The sequence below is a fragment of the Stigmatopora nigra genome, chromosome 3 (assembly GCF_051989575.1).
Source record: "Stigmatopora nigra isolate UIUO_SnigA chromosome 3, RoL_Snig_1.1, whole genome shotgun sequence".
NCBI lineage: Eukaryota > Metazoa > Chordata > Actinopteri > Syngnathiformes > Syngnathidae > Stigmatopora > Stigmatopora nigra.
Genome location: NC_135510.1, coordinates 19,441,878 through 19,460,083, shown reverse-complemented (window position 1 = coordinate 19,460,083; position 18,206 = coordinate 19,441,878). Strand labels below are relative to the sequence as shown.

The following is an 18,206-nucleotide window of genomic DNA, read 5'->3' as shown; positions in this document are numbered from 1 at the left end:
GTCCGCGGGCCAAATCTGGCCCGCCGCATCATTTTGCGCGGCCCGATAAAGTAAATTATGTTTGTTTTAGGATCAAATTCAAATAAAGAGTATAGATGATCTTACATTTTCTGATTTTCCTCCTCTTAAATCAATAATTGTCATTTTTTAATCCATTTTTTTCAGTTTTTAGTTCAAAAATCATTTTGTGTCTCTTTTTGTATTTATTCATTTACATTTTCCGTCTTTAGAAAAGTCAGAAAAAAAAGTGAACAGGGTGTATTTTGAGTGGATTTTCCCTCCAAAACAGTTTGACTCAGCAGCGCTAACCGTCCGCTAAACGCTATCGCTACGGCTAACTCCTTCAATTTGACAAAAGAGGTTCCAGAAGTTGCACAAAGGAGAGCCGGAGCTTCTCGCCGGTGGCGAATCGATGCTTTCAAAGCGCCCTTGTCAGAAAATCTTTGCCGTGAAAAAAGCGTCGGGACGTCAACGAGGCCCGCCGCTGAGAGCGTGACTTAAGCGCCCCCGTCGTGTCAATAAGGATTACACCGGGCTGCCTTTTATCTCCGCAAACACTCGGGCTCGCCCTCGCTTCCTTCCCGCGTGGTAACAATCCACGTCTGTCTGTCTCCCGCTTTAGTGAAGAAAAAAAATAAAAAATAAATAAAATAAGAGACATAAAAAGCGGAATTCCGTAAACGCATCCCAATCCGCTAAGATCCAATCTGGTCTTTTCTTCCGGGCGGAAAATGGTTGGCTGTCAAAACACACACGGCGCACCTTTTGTTACCACCTTTAAGTACAAAACGCACGCACGCGCGCCAACGGCGTGTATGCAAAGCGGCATACAAAAGAAAAATGCAATTGCATTTTCCCCCCCAAAAAAGATGAGCGGCGAGCAATAAGAAAGAAGACCCGAGTGGAAAGGCAAACTCAGCATCTTTCCATCACGCCGCATCATCAGAAAAAGTCAAAGTGAGTGAGAGGGGGGGAATAAAGTACTTTGTTGAGGGAAATTTCAATGCTATAGGAATAAAGAAAACATCCATATCCATCTTTGTAATAAAAAATGCTTTGAAAAGTATGTAAGCTAAGTGGAAAATGTAATTTTGGGGGGCAAATGTATGTGGGAATGCTTTCTCTTCTTTGGGGATAAACTACTGTGGGTCACTTTGTTTATTTTAAGGTTTTTTTAAGATCATTTTCTGTTGATTTTAGCAGGTTTACAGGTCACTTTTGACGGTTTTTGTGGGGAATTTTTTGGGCAACTATTGTTTATCTTGGGGCATTTGAAATAATATAAAAAAAATAAAAGCAATAACCTTTTTGGATTTCACTTTCTTGTCTGCAGTGCATCAACGCACCACAGGAGGGAGACAGAGCTACGATACTATATGGGGGTCCTCATATGTTTTTAGTTTTCATAATTATTATAACAAAGGACATCTTTTTCTTAACTCTATTTTAGAAGATCATAATTAGCGAAATTAGGTTTATTTTTTAATAGCTACAAAGCAAAATAATAAGCAAAATGGACCAGGATGTAAAAAAACATGTTTTGTAACAAATAAATGATCAAATTATCTTTCGAAATACATCTTTAATGAAAAATATGTAGCAGCATTTAATTTTAAAAGAAAAAAAGTCACACGTGGACATCTCAGGGCGCTAGCTTGCAGAATCTTAAAGGTTTTTGTTAAATTAAACAACTTTGACACCCAAAAAGGGGGTAAAATGCATGACATTTTGGTTGCGGGTAGCACCATTGAGCTTCTCAAGCTCAACTAAGTGAATGGGCCCACCGCTTAAAAATGTTTCACAAAACAAATAATAATCATATACACGCACACTAAAATTGACAAAAAGGGCGGCCGGCTGTGTAGCAGCACAGAGTCTCCAGACTCCAGGATCAGTCCGTGGGCCCTTATTTATAAAAAAGGCAGTTTTTGAGTTCAATTTTAAAAGTTTTTGTTTTTCAAAAAGGCAGTTTTGTTAAATTTCAAAAAGGAAAATAAATTCCTCAATTGGCAGTTGCTCAAAAATAAGCTCCCCAAAAAAATGGTGTCCTGCCCTCCCCAAAAAAATCCTTAAAAATGAGAAATTCCGCACCAAAAAAAGTTTTTTAAAAAACAGGCAGGCTTTACGGCGCCAGCGTCCAACCGGCGGTAGCGCGCATCCTGGGTCGCAGAGCGGTCGCCAGCGGGTCCTCGGCCGTCTTCTCGCTGCTGAGCGGCGGCGTGAGGACGCCGGACGGCAGGCGGCAGTCGCCGTGAGGTTGCGGGTCCGAGTCCCGGTAGGACCAAGCCTTCTCCTTAGGTTAAACACCACAAAAAAAGGATTACTTTCCAATATAAAGACCATTAGTTTGGTTCCATTGAGAAGTGTTTTGCTTTTCATGAAACAAATAAACAAAACAAATGTATACTACTTTTCCCTTTTTGGCAATTTAATAAAATATCTGGAAAAACATGAATAAAGTTATATTTTTTTCCGTATCTATTTCGTGGTGGAATTCATTTTCTTCTATTATTTTACTCTCATTAAAAAACTCAGTTTTAAATTTAAAATTGAGCAAAAAAATAATCTAAAAGAACCAAAACAAAGTTATTCCTTTTTTGATTAAAAAAATGGTTAAGTAAACTAAATAAATACATAACACAAAAAATAAAAATAGCTTTTAATCTTTTCTTCTATATTTACATTTGAAAATATAATTAAAAAATATAAATTTGGGGTAAATCCCCCTTTCATTTATTAAAATGTAAAATTTCTTGAGTATAACTAGCCTCTTGTATTTAAAATATATATTTTTAAATGAACAAGACAACATTTACTTTAACAATAATAGCAAAGACAAAGTTTAATAATCGTCGCACTTACCATCCACGTCAAGTAGGGGGCGTGCGTCTGTATATTGTGCATGTCTTCCGCAGCCACGCCGGCGAACATCTTCATAGGCGAGCCGCCCGATTCCCGAAGGGCCACGGCGAAGGGCACCATCCACCGCACGCACTCCTCTAGCTCCACCCTCTTTAAGGCTGCAGGCAAAGTTAGCGCCAGCGTTAAGTGAGCGCCAGGGCCGGGTGGTGGATGAGCAACGTACCCGACACGTTCTCCACCAGCTCCATGGAGGAAAAGTGGAAGAGGGCCGAAGCGGCCAGCATGCCGTTGGAGAACTCCAGGCAACGCACGTCCAGCATGCAAACGTCCAGAAGCTGCAAAAACAAGGAAAAGAAACATTATGTCAAGATACAATATATTCCTGATTTTCCCCCTTTTAGGGGAATAATTGAAAATGTCTAATCAATTTTTCAATAAACATTGTTTTAGATCTATAAAAAACGGAATATTCAGGGCTTTTAATACAATTCTTTTAATCCATCCAAATGTAAATATTATATCTAAAATGGTCCGGCCCACGTGAAATGGAGTTCACATGAATGTGGCCTGCGAACTAACTCGAATCTGACACCCCTGCCTTACAGGTGAAAAAAAATAATGGTAATAATAAATGAAAAATGGAGCCACCTGCTGGCCAAATCAGGCATTGCGTGAACCGATCCATTCAAAAAGTCTTTTGGTGCCAAATTTCTGTGTTTTGAATGTCGGAAATGTGCATTTCGACGTGGGCAGATTGAAGGATTCCTTTTTTTCGGTTAGTTTTTTTTTGGAACGTGTGGACAATCGTTGAAATAACCATCAGTAAAATCTGACCTCTGCGATGTGCGTAAAAGTAGCCTGTGGGTATTTGGGGACCAGTAGCTGGTCCGACTCGTCCAGGTAGGCCACCTGCATGTAGACGTTCAGCCAAGAAACAGGCGTCTGCGGGCTCAGGCTCCATTTTAGCTCCTGCCAATCAGAGAGCGCCCTATTAGAACCACGTCGTGCGTCACGCCGCTTTTCCACTCACCTTCATGATGATGATCTCCATACTGAGGATCTCGTCTTCGGTGCAGGCCTCGTCCGTCACGTAAGCGAACTGGTGCACTTTTGGGGGGTACATTTCCTGCAGGGAAGAGGAAAGAGGCTTTTACCACCACGTGGGGAGGAGTGGGAAGGGGCTAATGGCGCCTACCTCTACTTTGGCGGCGATGAAAAGGCAGCTGATGCCGATGAGTTGCAGCGTGGACTTGAAGACGTTGTTCTGGGTGGCCATGAAGCGGTCAAAGTAGTCCTGCGCCAGGTGGTACGTCTCACGGTGAAGTTTGTAGACCTCGCTCACCTGGGGGGTCACAAAAATAAAAATGAGTTGGAGTCCACTGAACCAAAAGGGTAGTACGCGGCCGTCAGAGGCGCCTAAACCAAAAGGGAATGCAGCCATCCAAGTAGACTAAAGCAAAAGGGAATGCGTCCGCCTAAAGCGACCAAACGAAAGGGGGACGCGGCCAATTCGAGTCAATTGAACCAAAAGGGGACCTGTCCGTCCAGTCCACTAAAGCACAGATGTCAAAGTGGCGGCCCGGGGGGCAAATCTGGCCCGCCACATCATTTTGGGTGGCCCAGGAAAGTCAATCATGAGTGCCAACATTCTGTTTTAGGATCAAATTCAAATGAAGAGTACAGATTTATATTATATTTACTGATTTTCACCTTTTAAATCAATCATTTTCATTTTTTAATCCACTCAATCTTTTAAGTTCAAAAATAATTTTGTAAAATCTTAAAATATATAAGAAAAGCTCAAGTAAACATTGTTTTAGATTAAAAAAAATGGAATATTCAGGGCTTTTAATCCATTTATTTAAAAAATTATGTAAACATTTTTTTAATCGAATTATAAAAACTGGATTAAAAGCCCTGAATTAGTAAGGGAAAACATCTAATAATCATTTGACCACGAGCTCGGCGGCGCCCACCCAACACGGCGCCCCACAATGCCCCCTCACCTCCATGAGCCAGTCGAGTAAAATAGCCCTCATCTTGGGCTGCAGGTGAGGATGATTGTCCATCATGTTGATGGTGCGCGTGTACGTTTTGTCTTTGGCCAGCATGTTGTTCCACACCGCGTCCTTACTGGCCCAACTGGACGCAAAAACAACTAGTATTACGTCAAGAAAATGTCCGACAAGCATTAAGGCTGGCATAAATACGAGTAAGTACAAACCAGAGTGTGGGGAGCGGCGCACAGTGGACGGGCGTGGCCAAGATGTTGGCAAAGTCGTAATGAGGGAAACCGACGTTGACCAGCGTGATCTGGCGCTCGTCGCGACGCTCCAGCGTGGACGACCGGCGCCGAGGACTGGCGTCGTCGCTATCGTCGCTACGTTGCGCCACCTGGACAAAAAAATAATAATAATTTACTACCCAAGTACAGCTAGATGCTAACTTGGCATCGTTATTCATAATCAATCCACCTATTGGAGGTCAATATGATACAATACTGCTAAATGGTTTTGAATATATGACTAGATTGGACGGTGTTGACAAAAAAAAGTTATGAAATTGTAACATAACAAATCCCATTTTGAAAGGACTGGGCATCTACTAGTAACAAATTAATATCAAGAATGTTCATTTACGGTTAATTTGGATGTCTAAAAATGTTTTGGAATGTTAACCTCACCTAATACAGGTATGTTACTCTCCTAGAAGTAGCATAACATAGTAGTCAGGTCTTTATGAAGATGTACACCTCCATTAAAAGGTCTCTAATCCAAAAAACAATGTTTTTTGTTTTATTTTTACTTTTTTTTTAATATATTTTCAGATTTTACAAGAAGATTTTTGAACTGAAAACACGGAAAATGGATTAAAAAATGACAATGATTGATTTGCAAGGGGGAACATCAGGAAATGTAATAGACTTATCTATACTCTTCATTTGAATTTGATCCTAAAACAGAATGTCGGCACTCATTTACTTTCTCGGGCCACACAAAATGATGCGGCGGGCCTGATTTAGGCCACGGGCGTCTACTTTGACACATGTGAGGTAGCTATACCTAAATAGTCAGGTCTTTATTGTCCATTTAAACTGGTAGCATCTCATTTGGAGTGTTTTAATGGATAGTTAAAATGGAGGTTCTTCCCCAAAATGTTCACCTGGTTGTCCCGCTGCTTCTTTTTGGTCATTTCTTCTCCGTCGTCATCCACGTCCTGCAAATACTGGAGACAAAAACTATGTCTTAGATAGTCATTCGGTTCATAGGGTTTCGTTTGGAGAGAGAAAGAGAAGAATTTATTAGAGTTGAGCTCCACTCTACTTGACGCACAATGGCAACATCTGCCTTCCTCTTCCTCGGCCTGGTCGCCTTCACGATGGCCGCGTCGGGAGCAACACACTCGGCTTCTTGTTCCGTCTCCTCCCTGAAAAGCAGACACGAGACGACAAGCATATTTGTTAGCCAAAACCGAATTGAACGCGTTGTTTTAGCCCAACAAACGACAACAAGGTCCTTTAGCCACAAGCTAACTAGCTGAGGAAGCTAAACTTTGTCGCTGATTGATTGACTGGCGAAACGTGGGGAGGCAAAACAAAATGAGGATAAACGAGCACTTACCGACTTCCCAGCATTCTAGCCTCGGGGCTGGCTGTCTCCACGGGAGTCAACCTAACCAGAAATAAGTAGTTTGAAGTTGTTTTGGGTGAGTTTTTAAGAGAGAACAAGAGCGCACTCCCAACCCCCACGTTCAGCTGACAAAGCCCAATACGTCCTGGCGGGCAAATGAGCACACAACCGACACGTAAAGTGGCTAAAACATAGTAAAAAGGACAAATACGTGCACGAAATTTCACACCAAGGCAGAAAACAAGTCTGGCTACCCAACAAATGAGGCTATTCGGTGGATTAACCCTGGCAAAGTGTTCATTTTCTTGCACAAAGTGTGGACATCTGGCTGGATCCATCATGGCCGACGCAGCTGCTTATGACGAGGTGGCGAAAATAAGTCCCCAAATGAGCCAAAAAATCGATTCAAAACAATCCTATTAGGGACGTGGATGCATCATCTATATCTTAAATTGACGTTAAGATGAATAAAACCTTCAATTAGCTCGTTGTACTCACCTCAAGATGATTCTCTTGAAGTTCAGGACGAAAGTCGATCATGAAAGTAATCAATCGATTAGTGGTCGATGCATCGATGAAAAGGGGAACCACGGACGCTTTTTGAAATGGTGGGAGCTCCGCGAGTGTGTGGTCGGTGGCAGGCCGGTGTCTGGTCGCAATGAGCGGGGAAGCAGGCGGGCGCGCCTCGGTCGCGTCAAGCGGGGAGGAGGCGATTTAACTTGGCGCTCAAATGCCTTCTTCTCCGCCTCCCGACGAACGTCTTCCGCCTCCAAACTCGCCGCCCAGACGCCCAACTCGCCGCAAAACGACTCTTTCCCTCGGGCGAGCTTGAGAACAACGAAAAGCGTGCTTTCTAAAGTGAAGTTTGTGGCGCGTTTGGCCGGTAAAAGCGTGGAGGCGTGACGGCTGGGTGACAGCTGCGTGGGCGGAGCTTCCGAGGCGGAAGTAGCCGGCACCGCGTGGCTAGTCTACCAGATGTAAACAAAGCCCCGAGTCGCTGCACTTTAAGCACAGTTTAGGGGGAAAGCGGCCGTTTTAAGGTTTAAAAGTAAAGCTGAGACGCTCACGAATTTGTGGGGAAGGTTTCGGCTGGGTGTCAGCCTGGTCGCGATGGTTATTTGTCGAAAAAATGCTGTGTTGTTAACGTTAGCTCGCGGCTTTTTCCTCACCGTGGCGCCCTTTCTCTACGGGTTGCCAAATAATGAGTGCGTCCCGCTTTTAACGTCATCTTCATTGTTTGCGTTTTGGGGTCCTCGCTGCTGAGTTCTCTACTTTTTTTAGATAACACATTTAGGATACTTTTCTCTCCAATTTGGCATCATGGTTTTCATACGAATGCAACTCCCCAAATACTCTTTTAATAGGAATGAATATATAATATAATGTAATATGAATTTAAAATGAACACAAAGTGACCTCAATTTTTTGCCAGAACTACATTACGTCATGTTTAAAAATAATAATCGAACCAATGACCAATAATATATATAATTACAATAACAGTTGTTTATAAAAATCGTCATTTGTTGCCACAATAATAGCCAGCAAGAAACGAAAGTTGACCTTTGGATGCTCACGTGACGAGGTCTGGACCAAAGATCACAAAAAAGTTGAAAAAACATTTTTTTTGGTCCCTGAATTTATCAGCGAGCACATACAGACAAACATGAAGTGGTCAAATCTCTTCGGACACGCAAAATGTGCCGTTATCGGAATGATTCACGTGAAAGCTTTACCAGGTAGCGCTTAAAAAAAATTAAAATGCTAATGGGAATTTATATTGTCAATTTCTTTGGCAGGTTCTCCACTCTGCCGCATGAAAATGTCGCAAATTATCGAAGAAGCCTGCAAAGAAGCCAGAATATACCGTGACACGGGCCTGGTAAGTGGCGGCATACCGCAAGGGTCAACCTGACATCTCCTCCATTTTGGCTTTTTAACTGTAAAATTCAGGCTACTTGTGGGTTATTTATGGTAAATTTTGGAGCATTTCCAGGTCAATACTGATTTTGGGTCATTTCGTTTTACGGCACCGGTGTCAAAGTGTCGGCCCGGGGGCTAAATATGGCCCGCCGCATCATTTTGTGTGGCCCGCGAACCACATTTTAGGGCATGTCACATTTTATTGATTCGGGGCATTTCTGGGTCACCTTGTGTATTACTTATGCGTCAAATTTAATTTTCTAGGATGGCGTGATGGTGGAGAACATGCACGACATCCCATACTCGCTATCCCCGGGTCCCGAGGTGACGGCGTGCATGACGTCGGTTTGCGCCGCCGTGAGGAGCGTCTGTCCGTCCATCCCCGTCGGCGTCCAGGTCCTGGCCGCCGCCAATCGTGAGGCGCTAGCCGTGGCGCTAGCATCAGGTACTTCCTGGGTATGTTTGGGGGAATTTGGGTGAGCGTGGCTCACGAGCCGCCGTGTGGCCAGGCGCGCACTTCATCCGGGCGGAAGGATTCGTCTTTTCCCACGTGGCCGACGAGGGTTTGGTCAACGCCTGCGCCGGGGAACTTCTCAGGTATCGCCAAAACGTCGGGGCGGAGGACGTCCTCATCTTGACGGATATCAAGAAGAAACACAGGTGAGTCCTCGTCGTAAGACACCATTGGACAAATAGTTTGCAGGTAAATAAATAGGCATGGAAAGACTAAATCAGAAATTTGTAAACAAAAATACACAAATAATAACAATAATAATGCTGAACTAGTACTTTAAAAGGACATAAAGGTCATAAATAATTTGCTAATGACCTACCAGCGACTTACTGAGTTTCTTGAGGTCAAAGGTCATAAATACCCTTATTTCTGGAACGTTCGGTAGAAAAACTAAACATATGTGATGGATACAACATTCAATTCATCATTTTTTGATAACGTTTTGATGTTTTTGACAACCTAAATCATTTGCTAATGACCTACTAGCGACTGAGTTTCTTGAGGTCAAAGGTCATAAGTACCCTAATTTATGGAACATCATTCACCATACTTAATAACTTTTCGATGTTTTTGACAACCTTCAAATACATGGTGGAGTAAAAAAATGCAAATGCTAAAGCTAATGCTAATGCGAACGCTAATGTGTACGCTAATGCTAATCCTGTGACGAACCCACAGTTCTCACGCAATTACGTCGGACGTGAGCGTGGCGGAGACGGCTCGGGCCGCCGAGTTCTTCCTATCCGACGGACTGGTCCTGACCGGGATTTCCACCGGAGTGGGCGCCGACCCGCAGGAGCTAGCGGGTACGTCCATCCGTCCAGCCGAAACGTCCCCCCTCGCTTCCAAACTAAAGTGGATGGCGTGGCCCTCCCAGAGGTATCCCGGGCGACTTCTCTCCCGGTTCTGGTGGGTTCTGGAGTGACCGCCGAGAACGCGCGAGGCTACCTGGCCGCTAGCGGCCTCATCGTGGGCTCGCACTTCAAGGAAGGCGGCGTGTGGAGCGGGCCGCTCAGCTCAGAGCGGGTCGACCACTTCATGACCCAGATGAGGCGCCTGAGAACGTGAGCCCCGTCCGCTACCCATCGTTGGCTGAGATTGGCTCCAGCACCCCCTGCGACCCTTGATACATCGGGCCAGATTTGGCCCCCGGACCGCCACTTTTACACTGTGGTATGTCCTGGTAGTATTGTGGTAGTACTGAGGAGTAGTATTTCATGTCTGGTTTGACTGCAATGTGTCCTTCTCACCACAAGAGAGAGTACTAGATTAAACAATACTACTTTACTCATTGAAATCTTGATGTTTTTTGCAACAGTCTCAGTATAGCTGGCCATAAACATGAAACATTTCTTAGGCATATTATGAAATTAAATGTCTCCAACACTCCTAAGGATAATAAATCCATATCAGTTTTTAAATCGATGGATGGCTGGCATTGAATGGATCACTATGAGTAATAAAAATGTTTAAAAATGCACTGTATTTTTTCTAAATCAGCTTAAAATGTGAATTGGAGCAACATTTTTTGGAGGGGGTGACATTTTATTATTTAAGTTAGCCATTTTTTCACGAGTTTTCTATCAAAAAGAAGCATCTTTTAATGGAGATAATGCATTAATAAGAATTAAACGGATAATGAACTAATTAATCGGCCTTTCAATGCAGTGCCTTTATGTCTAAAATCAGAGCATAATAATATACAAATAACTGAAAATAAATAAAACTAAATCAACAAAAAAAAAACATCATGGAAAAAATGAATGAACCAGCAAATCCGTCAAAAATAACTCGAAACACAAAAATACATTTTCAAGAACAAGCATTAAAAAAATTATAAAAGGCTTATGGATTCTTTTTTTGCACGTGTGTGTGTGTGTGTGTGTGTGTGTGTGTGTGTGTGCTTGTGTGGTAAGAAAGATGGATGGCGTGTGTGTGCGTGTGTGGTGTCTGCTCTAATTGTAAAGTATTAGTTACATTACACTGCAGCCTGTGATTAATGGAACTTATTTGGGAGGTGGAGACCATCTATGTGTGTGTGTGTGTGTGTGTGTGTGTGTGTGTGTGTGTGTGTGAGGATGTGTTTTTGCCTGTCTTGCTTTTGTGTGTGACCGGGTGACAAAAAAATTGATCTTTTTTTTTTTATGTCAACATTTTTGCTCGCTCTGCAACATAAAAAGGAGGATCATAATTCTATTTGGGGATGTCCCCATGGCACATATTTTTTGCATGCTATTCCTATTTGTGGATTTGCCGATAGGAAATTTATCGAAGGAAAAATGTTGTTTTTTTTCGTCCAAAATGAATATAGGTAATCGGAATTATTGAGATGGTAGGTTTTATGTGGGCCGGACCATTTTAGATATAATAATTAGATACATTTTTTTAATAAATGGATGAAAAGAACTGGATTAAAATCCCTGAATATTCCGTTTTTTATAGATCCAAAACAATATTTATTTTATATTTTTTATAATATATTTTTAGATTTTACAAAATGATTTTTGACCTAAAAACACAAAAAATGGATTAAAAATGACAATTATTGATTTCACAACTGGAAAATCAGGAAATGTATTATACATCTCTACTCTTCATTTGAATTTGATCCTAAAACAGAAAGTCAGCACTCATGATTGACTTTCCCGGTCCGCACAAAATGATGCGGTGGGCCACATTTGGCCCCTGGACCGCAGCTTTGACATCGGTGCTCTAGATGTTATTTTTTGGGGCATTTCTGCAATTTTTTAAAAAAGTTTGTGCAAATAGAAATATATATAGTCCAGTACTGTACAGTATGTATTTTTTTTGCAATATATACCATGATGTATTATTTTGTATTTGGAGTTATTCTAATTGTTCTATCATTTTTCACTAAATATTAAATATCTAGTACATACATCGTAGCATAGTTTTGTCATTTAGCCGGCACATATCTTCAAAGTTTTTTTTCTTCTGAATTGCACAACACTAGTTAACGCACACTGTTATTTTTTATTTTTTTGTGGAAGGTGGCAACTAAAAATAGATTTTACAAAATGTACGCACACACACACACACACACACACACACACACACACACACACACACACACACACACACACACACACACACACACGTATGTGGATGGCCAAAAGTGTCAACAGATGGCGACGTTGGCATCAAACAACTTTTTAAAGACGCTTATTGGAAGCCATCCAAAAGTACGTGTGTGCATCTTTTGATATTATTTATTTATTATCAGAGAAAACTTTGTCATGGAATGAATTTTCTCGAGAAAGGAAGAAGATTCAGCCACAATTTCCACAACTATTGTTCAAGTGTGAAAAGACACACACGTGGGCACACAGAAGGTGTTAGCAATTAAAATGTGCTAAGCCATCTGCCCACTAATTATTAATTCATATTAGCGCACACACACACACACACAAACACACGCAAACGCATGCTCAAAATGTCGGTCAAATTGAAGTTTGACAAGGTTTTTCCAGTGCATTGAAACACGATGAGCGACTTTAAAATGATAAACAAAGTAGCATAAAGTAGCTAAAGTGCTTTAGCTATTATGCTATTAAACATAGAGCCAAATTTAGAATGAAGAAGAAAACGTAGTGTAGCTCTTTTGGACACATATCCATTAGAAAAAGTCAAAGAAAAGGCTCAATGGCATTGTATAAATACATTTGCTAGCATGTTGCTAGCATGATATCCATAGACACTACTGGCAGTTTGCTAGCATGCTATCCATAGCCGATATGGGCAGTTTTCTAGCATGCTATTCATGACAGTCTGGCATTGCAGTGTGAGCGTTTTGACAACATAGGGTAGCTAGCATGACTAGGAAATGCTAATAAACAGTCATATTTACCACATTTCCTCGCATATTAGCCGCCTCCACGCGGAGGCTAATACGTCATACCTTTAAAATGGCCTCAAAATGTTTGAATTTTACTCTTTATCTTTTCCCTATTTTGAAATAAATGACCGTATTGTTTTACAATCAAGGGGGTGACACATTTTTTGACCTTCATATCTCCATTGACGCCAACTCTCCCCCTTCAGATGAATTTGACGTCTATTGGCCTTGAATCCCGGACAATGAGTTCATTTATTTTTTATGTCTGAATTTTCGAAAAAAATCAACTTGATGACAGAATATCAGATCATAAAAAAGATTCCGTCTTTAATAAATCGACATTCAAAAACAGACGCACACACACACACACACACACACACACACACACACACACACTTGTCTATGTAGAGGACCTTAGGGGGTTAATTAAGCAGTGAGAATAATGGCAGTGTAATGAAAACAAGAGAGCTTTTGCTTATTTCTGTCTTTCTTCTGAAAAGCTCAGACGAAATATTCATAACGACGATGCTAATAATCACAATTAAAAAAGAATCACACAAAACAGAAAGTCAGTGGAAGCTCAGCACAAATAGTCCTACAGAAAAAGTAAGGAGAGTGACCGCCAGGGGGCAGCACTAGACTAAAACAACCAGATGGGGATGGGAGATGAAATGAGGTGAACCCTGTCTGAACTCTTTGTTTGATTCCATGGACGACGATTGACGTCAAATTCAGTTGAACTGGGAGTCCATTTTGAAGGGTTTGGACGTCTATGGCCGTCAGTGGACAAAAGGAGCAAAAAATCCATCAAAAACATAATCAACTAAGTCATTATTTGTCATTCCATTTGTTTATTTTTAATGATTCTACAGATTTAAATAAATATATTAAATAAATTATTTATTATATTTATTTAAATGTAACTTGTACACATTTATTTCCATTTAATTCCCCTTTAAGTTGATCTAAATTCGAATAAATTTTAAGTTTATTTGTTAATTTATTAATTTATGTACAATTTACGTTTGAATAAATGAGTAAAACATGAATAAATAGGAAGACAATTTAAATCAAATAAGGATAAATTCACAGAATCCGCAATAAAAATGAGATAATTTAATAGAAATTGGATGTAAAATGAATGTTGAAAAAATGGTGAAATAACCTCACAATTAATGACAATGAATCACAATTTAAGCATTCAAAATGAATTATTTTCGAAAACATAACATTCTTGCTAATCTGCGGGATTAAAAAAGTGGAAATAATGTTAGAAAGATGTAAACAAATGGAATATATTTATATTGTTGGCTAGATGTGATGGAATTTGAGGTAAAGAAAGTATGCTAAAGCTAACTAGGCTACTGGAAGAAAGATAAAGTTCCACATTTTTCACTTTCCCCAACTTTTGTTGATCTTCAGCTTGCCTTTTTTCCATATAATTAAATTCCCGTTATTTCCTCCCAAACAAACTCGGGGGCTCGTAACCCCACCACGGCGTGAAACGGGATGAAATCTAGCGGGACCTAAGAGAGTGTGAAATTTGCGTTGGATAATCTGCCTTTTATTTGCGCCACCGCCGACCTGCTTTATCGGCAAATTGGAGTGGAACGCCCTGCTCCGTCACCCCTTTGTGTCCGATCCCCGTTTCATTCCGCAAACGTTAGCCGCTGACCCCCGCTCAGCCTCGTCCTAGCGCTACTTATGCTAATGAGATTTTAGCGTCAAAACAGAGAGCCGTAAAGTCCGATTGTTGGCACCCTTTCGCTAAGCTAACGCGGTTAGCGGGATCCACGTTAGCGTAAACAACTGCTGCAAAGTTACTTTTGGATATTAGAAAAATAGTTTTATTGCATTGTATTTTCAATTGTTTACACCACAGGTGTCCAAGTGCCGGCCCGCGGGCCAAATCTGGCCCACCGCATCATTTTATGCGGCCCGGAAAAGTCAATTATGAGTGGCGACTTTCTGTTTTACCATCAAATTAAGAGTATAGTAGATGTATATTAAGTTTCCCCCTTTTTAAATTAATAATTGTCATTTTTTAATCAATTTTTTCTGTTTTCAGTTCAAAAATCATTTTTTAAAATCTAAAAATATATTAAAAAAAGCTCAAATAAATATTGTTTTAGATCAATAAAAAAACGGAATATTCAGGGATTTTTATCCAAAAATAAATAACCCACAACATAAAAGTTGCCGTGAGTAAGTTTGTGTATAAAATGTTGGCCATCTTAAATGGTACAAAGATGACTTTTTTTCGGAGAAGCGACATTTTGCGAGGATGATGTCATCATCCCGCTGCTGTAATCCCCAAATAATCCCCCCATTGTCCCACTGGCTTTGATCCCTATGTAGACGTCCCCCCTTCTAATCGCTATTGCGTGAAGGAGCATTGTAGCATATCGCACAAGAAAAATAAAAACATACTCAACTCCAATATAGTACGTATGGATACACTCGGAAATAAATATGCTATTCTATTTCATGCAGATTTGACTATGTTATAGGTCAAGGGGTGTCAGACTGGGATTGGTTGGCGGGCCGCTTTAACGTCAACTCTATTTCACGTGGGCCATTTTAGATAGAATATTTAGATTTATTGTTTATAACTCAATTAAAAGAACTGATTAATAGACCTGAATATTCCGTTTTTATAGATCTAAAACAATGTTTATTTGATCTTTTTTTTAAGACATTTTGAGATTTTACAAAATTATTTTTGAACTAAAAACTGAAAAAATGGATTAAAAATAGCAATTATTGATTTGAAAGGGGTAAAATCAGGAAAATAATTACATCTATTATCTTCATTTGAATTTGATCCTAAAACAGAAATTGGGCAATCATAATTTACTTTTTCGGGCCGCATAAAATGATGCAGCGGGCCAGATTTGGCCCCCGGGCCGCCACTTTGACACATGTGGTAGAGATGTATATTAAATTTCCTGATTTTCCCCCTTTTAAATAAATCATTGTCATTTTTTAATCAGTTTTTAGTTAAAAAATCATGCTGAAAAATCTAAAAAAATATATTAAAAATCTAAAATAAACAGTTTTATATCTATAAATAAAGGGAATATTTAGGGCTTTCAATCAATTTATTAATAAAAAGTCTAAATAATATATATATAATGGAGTTTTCAGGTTACAAATGTTTTAAGATGAAATGAGTGACTCGAGATACAAAAAAGTTACAAAATCTTCCAAAAAGTAAACACATTTCTTCCTCCATTGTCTTATTTTGAATTAATCGGTAGTTACGAATGAACTCGGATTGGACGTCCATCACCATCAATGGCGTCCATAGAATTCCTCCCTTACGTTTGAGCCCGCCTGGAATTTCCCTCCATGTTAAAAGGCAAAAGTTTTCATTGAATTTGCTGTAAACTTTTGAAGGCGTGGAGTCGGAGCATCCAAACACACAAATGTGTGTTTGGGGGCTTTAAAAGTGAAGAAAAAAAGAAGAGGGAATAAAGAATAAAAGAAGAAGAAGAAGCAAAAAAGCAGCAGAGCGGCCGGCAATGTGAAATGTTGTGGTCCCCAGGATGAGCGCTTTTTACTGTTAATGGAGAAATAGAGTGTGTGGCATATTTAATGGCTTTTTGTTTTTATTGTACGCCACTGAATAATTAACTGGGAAGCGGCGTGTCACGCAGATTTATCTTTTAATTAAAACAACGTGCGCGCCGCATATTTGAGCGCGCGTCCAAATAAATGCAACACGAACACCAACCCAAATTTATGTTTTGTTTATCCTGCGCTTAATTATTTGAAAATTATTCACTGTACACTCACGCGTGGTAATAAGCAGTCAGACTTTATTAATGGGCCACCGATACGGGGGAAATGGGAGACCACCACCAAAGAAAAATGGACCACCAAAAAATGGCTAACTTTTGGCCAGAAAAATATGCGCAAGATTTTGGCGCCCAGAGTGACGACAGGTTACCTGATTTTTTTGTGATTTGGCAAGCTGAAATTTGGTCCTGAGGTCTTTGTCAAATTTACGTTTAAGAAAGTACCCAAAATTGACTCAAAAAGTTATTTTTGGCAATAGAACTGTAAGATTCTGCCATTTTTTGACAGAATTTTTTTTTCAATGGCTTCATTCATTCCAACTCCCATAAAAGAGTGCCCATTCAATATTAATCTTATTATTATTATTTTTAACTTGGTGGTCATTAGTTTTGAGCCAAAAAAATTAACCCAAAAATTCTTGAAAGTCCACAAAATGAACTTGGAGTGGAACAAAATCTATCAGAATTTACCAAAAATGCCTTAAAATCTAAGTGCCTGTAACTAAACAGTAAGTGATCTGGAAATGCCCCAAAACCAACAGAAAGTGACCTGGAAATGACTAAAAAAAAATCAGTCAACCATCCAAAATGCATTGAAAGTGATTTGGAATGCCTCAGAATCTTCAGAAAGTGACTTTCAGTGCAAGTCCAAACAAAATGTGAGCTGGAAATTTTTACAAAACCAACAGATGATGACCCGGAAATGCTCAAAAAAAATAGTCAACCATCTAAAATGTATAAGAAGTGAATTGGAATGCGTTATAATCATCAGAAAGTGAGTCTATGTACCTGGAACAAAAATAAACTGACCTGGAAATCTCCAAAACTAACATAAGTCACCTGGAAAGCCTGAACACCAGTAGAAAGTGACCTGGAAATGCTCCAAAACCAACAGGAAGTGACATGAAAGCCAAAAAATCCCCAGGTGACCTGGAAATGACTAACCAAAAAGCCAGGCATCCAAAATGTATAGGAAGTGAATTGGAATGCCTCAAAAACACCAGAAAGTGACTCTATATGCCTGGAACCAAAGAGAAAGTGACCTGGAAAGCCTCAAAAACCAACAAAAAGTGACCTGGAAATGTCTGAAAAAATAGCCAAATGTCCACAATGTATAGGAAATGAACTGGAATGCCTAAAAAAATATCAGAAAGTGCTTGTAACCAATGACAAAGTGACCTGAAAATCCCCAAAACTATCAGAAAAGTCTACCTGGAATTGCTATAAACTCAACATAAAGTCACCTGGAAACGACTGCAAAAAACAGTAAGTAAACGATCCAAGTGACTCCTAAAAAAATGAACTGATTGGCCGCCATAGATCGCGATAAACTTTCACTTTATTTAAACTGGGAGGACTGGTTTTGAAGGCTGGTCTTTCCGTGCCATGGACGGCTCTAGACTATATTTCAACTGGGATGGGAATTAAGTCCGTGAGAACCTTTTCAAGAGCTTCTTTTGTGGCATAAAATGGAATGGCGCCGATAGCCACGGTTTTTCTGGGTTCCGCGCGAGGCCGTTTGGCGGTGGCGGCGGGGGCGTGCCAAAGATGCCATTCCGTGATGAGTTAAGTGTTTCCCCGATGCGGAAAGAGCGCCGTGATGCTAATCTAATGGCCTTGGC

At 40.3% G+C, this 18,206-nt stretch overlaps 2 protein-coding genes and 1 long non-coding RNA gene across 3 annotated transcripts; 1 reads left to right on the top strand and 2 right to left on the bottom strand.

Moving 5' to 3' along the window:
- Nucleotides 1-1,562: 1,562 nt before the first annotated feature.
- ccne1 (cyclin E1) lies at nucleotides 1,563-7,491 on the bottom strand. Its single transcript, XM_077714033.1, has 12 exons — nucleotides 6,990-7,491; nucleotides 6,483-6,533; nucleotides 6,195-6,288; nucleotides 6,025-6,087; nucleotides 5,087-5,256; nucleotides 4,869-5,004; nucleotides 4,058-4,204; nucleotides 3,893-3,988; nucleotides 3,697-3,831; nucleotides 3,086-3,197; nucleotides 2,863-3,020; nucleotides 1,563-2,293 (listed from the first exon to the last, which is right to left on the bottom strand). The coding sequence occupies exons 2-12, from the start codon at nucleotides 6,494-6,496 to the stop codon at nucleotides 2,123-2,125; spliced, it is 1,296 nt and encodes a 431-aa protein (XP_077570159.1). The 5' UTR covers nucleotides 6,497-6,533; nucleotides 6,990-7,491; the 3' UTR covers nucleotides 1,563-2,122.
- A 407-nt stretch (nucleotides 7,492-7,898) lies between these two features.
- On the top strand, nucleotides 7,899-10,215 carry LOC144194755 (uncharacterized protein F13E9.13, mitochondrial). The gene is made up of 6 exons (XM_077714032.1): nucleotides 7,899-8,230; nucleotides 8,291-8,373; nucleotides 8,679-8,859; nucleotides 8,924-9,074; nucleotides 9,607-9,734; nucleotides 9,806-10,215. Exons 1-6 carry the CDS (start codon nucleotides 8,158-8,160, stop codon nucleotides 9,994-9,996), a joined length of 807 nt encoding a protein of 268 aa, XP_077570158.1. The 5' UTR covers nucleotides 7,899-8,157; the 3' UTR covers nucleotides 9,997-10,215.
- On the bottom strand, nucleotides 8,496-17,503 carry LOC144194757 (uncharacterized). The gene is made up of 2 exons (XR_013325964.1): nucleotides 17,395-17,503; nucleotides 8,496-9,047 (listed from the first exon to the last, which is right to left on the bottom strand). It is a non-coding gene; the product is annotated as an uncharacterized LOC144194757 (long non-coding RNA).
- Between the last annotated feature and the right edge of the window lie 703 nt (nucleotides 17,504-18,206).